The sequence below is a fragment of the Callorhinchus milii genome, unplaced genomic scaffold (assembly GCF_018977255.1).
Source record: "Callorhinchus milii isolate IMCB2004 unplaced genomic scaffold, IMCB_Cmil_1.0 Scaffold12, whole genome shotgun sequence".
In the NCBI taxonomy this organism is placed as follows: Eukaryota; Metazoa; Chordata; class Chondrichthyes; order Chimaeriformes; family Callorhinchidae; genus Callorhinchus; species Callorhinchus milii.
This window is the reverse complement of record NW_024704753.1, coordinates 3,011,575-3,023,031: the sequence shown is the minus strand read 5'-3', so window position 1 is coordinate 3,023,031 and position 11,457 is coordinate 3,011,575. Positions and strand designations below refer to the sequence as shown.

Here is an 11,457-nt window from a genome sequence, read left to right as displayed (position 1 = left end):
ATTAACATTTTAGTCAACGGAGTTTAAGATGGAAAAGCAAAATATATTTGATATCAAGAGCTTCAGAATCTGTAGCGTAGGAACACAAAGATAGGAGGAGGCCATTTATTCCATCAAGCTTGTGCCATCAGTTTATTATTTGTGGTAGATCTTTTAATCGCCTCCTTTTCTCCATACTCTTTAATACTCCTACTTTCCTGATCGGAATTCCAAGCACTATATTTACAAAGCAATTAGAGGGATGGTGGAATTCTAGGAGCATACTAGTTTTTTTATATAATGTAGATATGTGTCATGGGATAAATCCTTTCACTTTCGTTAATAGGTCTAAATCCCAAAGTGGCAAGTTATGCTATGAATGAACTTACGATGGGCCAAATTCTGGAGTATTAGTGGTTGAAATTCAAGGTTGAAAGAGGTCTACAAATCAAACGAGCACAATCAAAGCAGGAACGATAATTTGTGGAAAGCAATTTGCCTTTGCTTAAAGGTTTAAGATGAAAGTCATTTTAAGAGAGATTTTAAGAAAGAGGCTCTGGCAATCCCTTACAACTCATCTTTATCTTAAACTGAACAACCTTTATTTATATAACCACCTTGGTATTAGGTCATCTAATTTAATCCCTATACTCCAGGGCCTGTCTCAGTGCCACTAGCAGAACAATCAGTAATATGTTTACCCTTTATTGCCTTCAAACAACAATTTAGTGCTATCTGCTGCTTGCAGAACCGATTGAAAAAAAATCACAGTAAATTTAATTTAAATGCCATCTAAGAGTAAGTAACTTTTATTGGCTTGACAATTATACCTCCACTCCACCCGTGTGCAATTTACTGAATTGTTTTGAAGACATTAAAACAAGGTAAGTGCCTAGACCTTGAAAAAAAATACGCTTTATCGAGGATTACGACTCTATTTTCCATTCACTTATATCAAATTTACAACGAATACTACTGAGGTCACTTACATGATGCACTGCCCAGAACTGCAAGACAATAATGAGCCTGCACTTAGCTTACGCTCTGTATACCCGCTCCAAAAAGCCAATCAATTAGTTTAATTGAACAAAATTGCTGTTCAGACGCCACAGCACGAGCCCCGTGAAATGTTAAACAAGGAAATATTTACTGGTGTGAACAGGTAAAGCAGTTTGCTCGCCTAATGAGACTAATTCTGCAAGACATTCACACTCTTAATGTTTGTCAGCCTTGGAATCGGATAGGTTGATTATCCTTTGAAAGTCCCCAAGCAAGTATGAGTTTCGCCGTGTTAGAGCTGTGATCCACCAGCTCCTCTTTTCTTTGCTCCTTAGGAAATGTGAGGACCAAATCAGTCTCGGCTGTCAAAACTCCCCCTCCCCTGTGTCAAGAAACATACAAGTCCCCACTGAGACATCTCTTTTCAAGCCATAGGTGTAGACACCAGGAATTATTTCAACAGGCCACCAGAAAGGGTGGGCAGGACACGTTTAGGACACAGCTTGATGCTGAAAAGCGGAGGCAGAAGGGAATGGAAGAGATCAATAGGATGAAGTGCTTTATTCCAACCTCTTTTGTGATCTTCTGACCGCTGCGCATTTCATCCAACAGACCATGTCTCGCAAGAGACAGCAGTGCAGCAAGCAGATAGAGTGGGCAATCAAGTTTAAAGAAAACCCTAACAAATAAAGCAATGCGACATTGCACAATTAATTACAAGATATGCCACATTCAGCATTCTTCAGTACCAAAAAAGCAGAGAGCAGAGTTCCGCCCTGGAGTATTCTTCTAAATGTCTGCTGTCCTGTATGAGAAATTAAACATTCTTGCAGCTCTCTCCTGGAGGTATCCCATATGAGACTCAAATGCCACAGAGCTACTCAGCTGACATCAGCTGCAGGCCCCATCATCAGGCAATGTCTTGGGAGCCAATGCAACTGGGAAACCTTCCAGCCTCCAGCGCACCAGTGCCGTCCAAGGCACGTCCAGTATCAGAGAGATACTTAATTTTCTTGTCTAAAAAATCCTCCTAATTGGGATCACAGATGCTGAGTTGTGCAGCATCTTTTGAAGCTGCTCAATCATAGGAGACTGTAGCTGGAGAGTGGCCCTGACCCATAGAAACAGGAGGAGGCCATTCAGCCCCACGAGCCTGTTCCGCCATTCTATAAGATCATGGCTGATCTGTACCTTAAGTCCTTGCCCCATATCCCTCAATTCCCTGATCTAACAGATATCTATCCACTTCAGACTTGAAGATGTGAATGGATCCAGTATTCACAACCTTTTGGGGAAGAAAATCCGTCTGTCCTCTTGGCCAGAGAAGGCAGATAATGCAGTAAAAGCAAAGGAGATAACATACAGCAACAACAATAGAATTATATTTGTAAAGTGCCTTTCACATCGGGAGGATGTCCCAAGGTGCTGGACAATCAATGTTTCGGATATAGGAAGGAAATAGATATTTTGTCAATTTCTTTTACTCCATTAAAAAAAATAACACTGCTCTTTTTGCGCCAGGTTTGCTTTGGGTCAGGGCAGTCTATTTCTTACTTCCCAGTCCCTTTGGCGCTGTTCCGATCCTCCCCATTACTACCTGCTACACTCAACAACTCTGTTTAAGAATGACCGGCTAGCAGAATTGGCTTCTTCCAATGCTTTGCACTTCAAGCACTCTTCCCAAAAGTATTGATGTTAAAGCAGCCGAGGTGGGGGGAGAAGAGTATCTCAAGGTGTGAATCTCTCAGCTAAGCTGGAGAAAAGCCAATGAGTGTACTGGGGCTTGACAATTCATATGAACATACAATCCAATTTACATTTAATATAGAGCATTTCACACCGAGAGAACATTCGATCGTGCTTCACACAGTTGCCTGGGCACAGCTGGCTGGGGAAGCCGGCGGTGGGGAGGGGGGGAAGCTGAAAAGGTACAGTCAAAGGTAAATTTTGAGGTGACCTTTGAAACCAGTTTCCAAATGCAAATTGCAATATTGGTCATTTTGAAAGTGCATTAATGCAGCATATTTATGATGAATGGTAGGCGAGCAAATGTAGTGCAAATGGATTTTGCTGATCATCCAATAATAGCTTGCAAGCACAAAAATATGCACACATTTTATGCAAAAGAGGGCCAAAATATTTCTGTGATTTATTGCACATTAGGATTTGGGAATTGGGAATAAAATCTCCACAGGCTTTAGAAATTGATAACGCACTTCTCTGATTTGGTAAAGTTGTTAAATTCCAATTGCTTGAGTCTATTTCATCCAACACAACCTTACCTTAATTGCAGTTATGTTTTAAGCTCTAACATTCTCTGTCATAGCAATCTCCTGCTCGATAAAACTGTTAGGTAGGAACAGAGCAAATTAGCAACAGGAGAAGGCTATTCAGCTCATCAATCCTATTCCATCACAGATAATTTCATGCTCCACATGCTACAACCTTTTCCAATCCTACCATCACCACCATAACCCTTAATATTTTTACTCCTCAAGTATCTATTTGTCTCTCTTGGTTTCTCAAATTCCTCAACTGATTTCTAATCTATGGCTTCCTCGGGCCATGCAAAACAAAAAAGCTAAATTTGTGTCAAAAACGGAAAATAGACTTCAATTTGTTATTATTCTAGATTTAATAAGACAAGCATAACAGATAGTTTCATGTTCTGAAGATTCACAATTTCATCTATACAACAAGTATTAATAACTGAAACATTCCGTGATGAGTTTATATCATATAAGAGTGGCACACATACAGAAAACATGAGTTTGTAAACTTCACATGTCTTCATTGAGTGATAACATACCACGGTATCACTGACAAGGGCACCTCTGAATTTTCAATGCTGATACACTATAAAGTACACTAACAAAGGGTAGTACTTAAACCATTTAAGACTAATACAGTACTATATATAGTCACACAGCGGTGAGATGACATCACGCCACTACAAAGTTAAATAAGTTACCGTCTATTTGTAGGGTACTTTACAACATCCGTGTAAGCGTACAAATTAAGAAAATTATTTTGTTAAACTTGATACAAGTTTTCACATTTTCTTTTAAGAAGACATAAAAGCAATAATATGACAAATACTGGCTGCAGTTGAAGTCTATGATCGAAAAAGGTTGACCTGAAAGTTGATAAAGATTGTGTTATAATGGTCAAAGGAGGCTGAGGGAATAATGCATACTCAAGGTTTACTTCTGTAAGCCGAGACATGATGCTTTACAGTATAGGCTGAAAACTGCAGTCAATACTTGCTTTATTATTCCCTTGGGCTTAAATTTATTTCAAGAGCAAGAAACCTTTGCACCTGTCTTGTGCCGGCCACAGCTTGGGCTTCAGGAAGCCAGAAGGCAACACTTATTGTTCTACACTGCTGCTAAGGTTGCTTGCTGATATGTCACAACGTCAATTAGCAGGCAACACTGAAGAATATTTCCGCAAGTGTAATAGCTCCTGGGGCGGAACATGTTCACCCATTTCAAGCCCAAGGTATAATAAAATGAAACGTACATAAGGCTACACATCAGAAATTATACTTTGGTTCGTCAACATTTCCACAAAAAAATTACAGGCAAAACTAAAAATAAGCTGCTCCCTTACAACAGAAGATGCAGGAACCGTACAGAAATGGCTTTGCGTCTGGGAGCGGTTTATTAAATCGGATCATCGTTAGAACACCGGTACCTATAAATCTTGGCATGGTTAAGGACTGGCATTTACAAATACTACATGGTTCATTTTTCCGTAAAATACAGTAGTTACACAAATGACGGAACAGTTTCATGACACAATTTATCCGGATAAAAACAAATTAAAGTCAATGACACACACCTAGGTAGGAAACAGAAACTTAAAAGATCAGCATACATATCTTAAAAATCTGTAAATGAATCTCTGGATGCCATGCATATTCGATAAGGCTAATGAAAATATACAATTTGTTTAAACCCTTTCCCCCCCCCACCCCCAACCCAAAGAATCTTAATTGCAAAAGGTTTGCCCTACTAATACAAACCACCTACACAGCATGAATTGAAAACCTTTTGTTTGCATCGTGAACAATGATTTGACGTTTGTAAATATCTTAGTCTCAACAAGTCACAAAGGATGTCCGTGAGTGCTTTGCAGCTAGTTAATAGAAACATCATTTGTCTCTTGTGTAAAAAAAATCGTCATCTAGATCTTAGATCAGTTTGTTTAAAAAAAAGCCAGTGATTCCAAGCAGAAGTAATTCAGCCTTATAGAAACTGATATAACTTCACAATTGTTCACTAATTTAAAATTTCAGTAAAATTTGACGCTCTGTAATCTTTACCAGTTTTTATTGGTGGAAATACTTCATCGACATTGCTCCATTTTACGTATCTTGCAGACACCGTGTGTATCTTGATTTCCTGCTTCAAACTCTTATTATGCACGTTAATAAAAATCGAAAAGCAGCAAAGTCGCACATTCAGAGCTTGCACCAGTATTAATTGTTCAAAAAAAAATGCTGAATTGACATCCCTATGCTCCCTTCCCGAACGTTAACACTTTATTCCTAATTACAAAATGTACATGCCATTGTCCTACGTCTGAATCTTCTGACTGAATGTAATCACAAGATGCAGAACTTTGGGTATAGAGCACATTTGAAGAAAAATAAGACACAAGGTTTGGAGCAGCTGTATTGCATACCAACGAGGCACGGTTTGCACGAGGATGATTTGTGCTTTTTTTTTGACAACTCAATGGTGCCATAGCTGCCATTTGAACTAGTGCCTTCTATCTATCAATCACTTTCTAAGACATTCATTAGCAAGGAGTCATTTCGAAATCAGATTCCGCAATGCACCTTGTTATTTAAAACCGAAGTGACTATTTGCTTTCGACTTGTGCCGTTTCTCGGTCACGCACACATCAATGTTATCGTTTCGTTCCTTTTCTCCGCTCACTGAATGTGGCCACAACGTGTAATTTGTAAAACACTGCTCTTCTGTAAAGCTATACTAGCTGGTGTTCCATCGGGGAGAGTGGAGGTGTTTGGTCCCTTAAACTGACAGCCACTGCAAAGTCATGGAGTCAGTGTGAAAAAAATACTTAAGATAGGATCCCACCACTTTGTATTCTCATATTCAAGATCTGCGGGTCTACAGTTCAGAAGTGGGTGGGTTACGAATCATTGAAATGAACTAATGGGGCTCAGAGTTGCTAACGCCACAAATATTTCAGTGGTCACTAGTTGCCACTAAGCCAGCACCTGGAAACCACTTCTGAACTGTGGACATCTACAATACAAATTGACACTCGTACCACAACGCGTTTTATTATTTGTACAATATATCCTTGAGAAAGAAAGGCAGACTACTGCAAATGGTCCCATGCATCTTATTCTCCAACAAATATTGTACTTCTGGTAATCATTCTTCATTGGCCCATCACCGTTTTCTTTACTTTATTTGAAGCTTGTTGGGAATACGAACTAAATGGAAATTGAACAAACGCACAGTCACGTCCCCAAACTTGCTACAGAGTGAAGGACGTTTGTGCAGACTTCGTTCATGCGTTAACAGGAGACGTAGCTGTGGAGCTTTCATTTCCATCCACTGCGCCATTTTCTTTGTTGCCACTGTACTGTCCGATGAATGAACCATCTTCATTAAACTGTCCCTCCGATCCACCTTCTCCGTACTTCGCCAGGCTGTCATCACTGCCTGTTGGCTTCACGTCCTCAGTCAGAGACTGCTGGCTTCCTTTCAAGGGCCTGTCTTCGTTGTCACTGAAAAGGAAATCATCCGCTCTCAGAATGTGGTGTGGAGAATTCAGAAAAATCCCAAGAATTCATTTGATTTTTTTNCTCTCCTTTTGGAATTACAGTGTAGGAATAGTTCCATGCTTTAGCCTGCACTTTGTGCTGCCAATTTACATGAATTATCTGATTTACAACTTTTTTCTTTCCATTCCAGGAATCGATTGCTGTGATGGACTCAGAAATGTTAATTTGTTCCTATTGAAGCCTGATTTTATGAATTGAGTAGAAACACTTAAAACAAAGGACACCACCATCACTGTTAGGCTTTGGTTACGACAAATTAACATGGAGCTCAGTCTGGTTTCAGCCTCTGTGCAAGATTCCGTTCATAACTTGATATCACTTTCACTTAATAGCCAAAGGCGCTTCTACAAGGGAAGGAGAGTTAGCTTCCAGTGTTCCCTCTGGGGTTGGTGGGATTTCCAGCTTCAGGGAGCTCTAGTCTATCCTGGGAAGTACTGAATCTGGCTAATTTCTTAAGCCAATTCTGAAGGTTGGGTTGTCTGGTTAATATTCATAACTGCTTCTAATAGGTTGGATGAACATACTGAAATACTTCAATGTAGCCTCAACAAAAGGTTTGAACAACTTGCTTCAAAGTTATAGGTAACTGTTATTCTATTAGATTTCTGGGAATAGCTTCACATTGACAGAAACTACCAATTAATGTCAATAATAATCCAAATCCGTCTTTCCACTGTCGAGTACTGTTTCTTGTCCACAGATTGTGCTATTTTTATTTCCCATTCTAGGTTCACATTATCATACATTTGTCTACATTAAAATCAATTTGCAATTCATTGAATAAGCTGTCCTTTTAATCGAGTCAGATCACGTTGAATGCTGTTTATCTATCTGGTTCTATTTAGATAACAATTTTCCAAGTTACAAAGGGTTCATATTTCATTCTTAACTTTGGCACTTGTGTGTTTCATAAACTATCAGAAGAGGGGCAGAAAGAGTGGTCAATAATGTTTACATGGAATAATGATTTCTCAGTCGAGCAGTATAATCAGTTAACTAATCAGAAATACTACTGAACCAAAAACAAAATACAATCATATTTACCAGCTAAATTGAAAATTCATAATTTAACTATATTCTAATACAAAATAGCTTTTGAATGAATTTAAGTCTTTGTGCAACAGCAGCTACGCGTTACATTTGAAATACCCAGAGACCAATTTACCTTCCTTTGACCCTACCAGATTGCCAGCAATAACTGTACACAATGTGAAGGGCAATATTCAGATAATTCTTTTTTTTTTGAGTCATTGCATGCAACATGCTTACTGCAAGAAGCAAAACACAAACTGCACAAATAGCACTCCGCTCCATCCTACAGAAATAATCAAGGAGCCTAAATGGTAATTCACGATATTGACTCCACATCAGTTGTTCTCGTGAAAACTTTCATCGAGCTGTTAAGATTGATAATGCTTTTGGGCTGTCCTTGGCCGGAGAATGAAACCAAATCAAAGGTAAAAACGTAGCACTTTCATTATTTAACACCTACGCGTTTAAGAAACACAGAACATATTTTGAAATGCAAATTATACTGTGGGATGAAAACATGTTAGGTCCTGTTTCAAATTATGCTCCACGTAATGAATCAAATTTAAGCCCCTGATTCATTGTAAGTGCAGATTTTATGCAAAAATAAATGTGGAAATGCTTCAAAGATTAAGTTGCAGCTTAAAATTGTGACAGATGGAAGAAACTAAAATTAAGGTGACAGCTGGCAGAAGAATATATAAAATAAACTGGACAAAAACTGACTGGACACAATTACCGTCTTACCTTTCCAGTGACCTGTTCCCATTGAAGTTAGCAAAAAGAAAGAGCATAAGAACATATTAAAGCAAAATCCTCCGCTGTGCAAAGGGAAATAGTTTCAGTGATTTAAAATTACTGTAGCGAGTGAATAAACTGAGGTTGAAAAAATGTTATAATTTGTTCATTTATCTCTGTATAATTATTTTGTCTTGCATTCGTAGTAAAGAAATGCATTTCCCTGCTGTTTTCTGTGATCTTATGGATTATATTGGTTTTGACTGGAGTTCATTGTCGCTAAACATATTTGGCTTCTAAATACACTGCGAGCACGATGTGAATTTCAATAAGCAGGGGAAAAAAAACAGTGTGTGAGTTTCTAAGGTTACAATCTTGGGCAAAATGATTTGGTTTCCACTTTCAATGTATTACATTCATCTCACAGATGTAAAACAACCTAAACTGCAGTTCCTTTACATTCTATCGCGTATTAATTCAAGAATGAATAATGTCTACGTTTGGGGTAAAGCTCTTTGTGAATAGCATACCAGCTCTTTCCGCAATAATGTATTGATGCCCATACTAAGAACTTGGTGTTATTTATTGATTCCCCCCACCTCCAAGTTTCTGCTTGTACACACAAACATGTCACTCATAAGCTCACAAGATTGGCTTGGATGAATGAAGAATGCCCTTCAGCCCATTTGATCTGATCCTTCCAACACAGCATCGAGCTGACTCCCCTTTATTTTTACGGAAGGCCAGTTCTTCAATGTTGCACTAAATAAATGCAATTTCTCTATTTGTTTTGGAGGCTACATGCACCTGCTTGCTGACCAACCTAATACAATACAGAGTTACATTTGTATAGTGCCTTTCATTGTCGGGAGGACGTCCCAAGGCTCTGTGTGCAAACTGCTAACCCGTAACTCAGACTGGGGAAATACAGCAACATTGTCATTTATTGTTGGAATTTGGTTTTGCAGGAATTCAATATAAAGCATTGAGAGAAAAATAGAACACTGCTCCAAGTCTGAAATCACTACCATCTCTCGCCAGCCCTGTAACATTTTATATCTGGCATTGGGTGAATAAAAATCTGCTATCTAACTGGATCACTGCGATTCAAATATCTTACTTAAAATTGCACGTAATACAAATCCTGGCATCAGATTGATATCTTAAATCCAGCCTGCTGAGTTAATATACTGCAGGGCTCATCTGATTAAACTGCAACTCAGACTTGAGGGAGGACGGAGGTCAGATTTAAACCCTTTACGAACCTTAAGATCTGGGATCAGTTCCAAATGAGCGTCTTTGCCTGTTGCTAAAAATAATAAGCATCAGTTGATGCAATTTGCCTGGTCATTTCTGGTCGCTGTTGCTTTGCATTGTCAGAGAAACTATTTGCGTTCTCCATAAGGTGCCTTACAGTGTGTGTACCCCATGAGAGCCAGTTAGCAAAACGGTTCTAATCTTTATTTGGATGAATCAAGTCACAATTACGAAAAGAATTCAATTCTTCAAACGGAGAAGGCTGGATATTTTGAATTGATTTTCCCCTTGTTTTTTTTTGTTGTAACTGAGATGCCCTCATGAAGATCACATCAATTACAGGAGATATACATGTTAAAGATGTGACATGTTATTCGTTCCATCATTCATTGCTGATGCCCTAGGTCAGGAAGTGAAATGAAAAGGGTGAATCATCAATACACGAGAAAGATGATTACATTTTAATTGATCAGCCATGAATTAATTATTGGCTTTGATTGATTAGAAACACTGCAGACAGTGAACCAGTACCAAATAGCATGGGGCAAATGAAGCGTGCAAGGAAATTGACATCTAAGTCTCATTAGGCAAACTGGCGAAAGAGGCAGTGTCTACTAACAGTACAGTGCATCAATCTGCAGGAAGGACAAAGACAAAATCTACTCCTGACTCAGGAGAGTATAAAAATTCCACACGAAAGATGACATTATGTCTCTGCAGGGGTTCTAGTAATTGAAGTACAACATGAAAATCAAAGCAGATACTGTGTCTGCTCCACTGGAGAGTAGGTTTGGCAAGCCAGTCATTCAATACACCGTACAGCTTAGCTCAGAATGATGATGAAAATTAGAATAGTAGCAAAACAACCCAGTCACCTCCTGCCTGAGAACCTCACGGTACTGATTGAACAACAATCTTGAGTGTTCTCCTTTTTTTAATCAATTTTAAATAAATTCCTAAAACATTGATCAATGTAAATGCTCATTTCTTGCCTCCCCCTCGTAGCCTGATGTGTGCAGAATAAAAATGAGATAAAATATGAGGGAATGCATACGGAACAAACTGCAGACACTGCTGCATAATGAAGGGGCGTCCATCAGCAGAGATGGAGAAGGAAGAAGGATTTCAGTGAGTATTGATCATTCATTGAAGGTTTACAGACATTGTGAAGCTGCTGTGGACGAAGCTAATCAAATGCAAGATCGTATCTCGAAGATATTTGACTGCAAATCGAAAGAAGTTATCCAACATTGTATCAATCACTGGTGAGGCCACAGTCAGAATATTACCTGTGGTTTGGGCAGCTCTAACATTCTGAAATGCTCATGAGGGTACAGAGAAGAGCAACAAGGTTGAAAATGGGATGTGGAGCTCACAGAGCTGAATTAGTTCATTGTAAAAAGGGGGACATTTGCGACTTTTAGGTAAGAAGGTGATTTATTCACTTTGAAAACGCAATAAGGGGAGATGTGCTGAAAAAAAAGTTTCATATTCAAGTAGGACTGACAGATTGGAAGCTGTTTTATGCCCATCTAATGGATAAGGCGTTAGCCTGGCTCAGTTGGTAGAACTCTCGCTTCCAAGTCAGAAGGTTATGGGTTCAAGCCCCACGTCGGGATTTTGAACTC

General features: G+C 38.9%; 1 protein-coding gene across 2 annotated transcripts in view; it reads right to left on the bottom strand.

Annotated features, from left to right (window-relative positions):
• Window positions 1-3,594: 3,594 nt before the first annotated feature.
• The window catches only part of chl1b (cell adhesion molecule L1-like b), a 141,208-nt gene continuing 133,345 nt past the window's right edge, over window positions 3,595-11,457 (bottom strand). The window contains exons 28-29 of one of the 2 annotated variants that reach the window (XM_042339560.1): window positions 8,582-8,593; window positions 3,595-6,748 (exon numbers count right to left, since the gene is read on the bottom strand). In XM_042339560.1, coding sequence (XP_042195494.1) covers window positions 6,529-6,748; window positions 8,582-8,593 — 232 coding nt within the window. In that variant the 3' untranslated portion in view covers window positions 3,595-6,528. The remainder of the gene's footprint in view (window positions 6,749-8,581; window positions 8,594-11,457) is intronic. The other variant, XM_042339561.1, reaches the window with a different exon arrangement.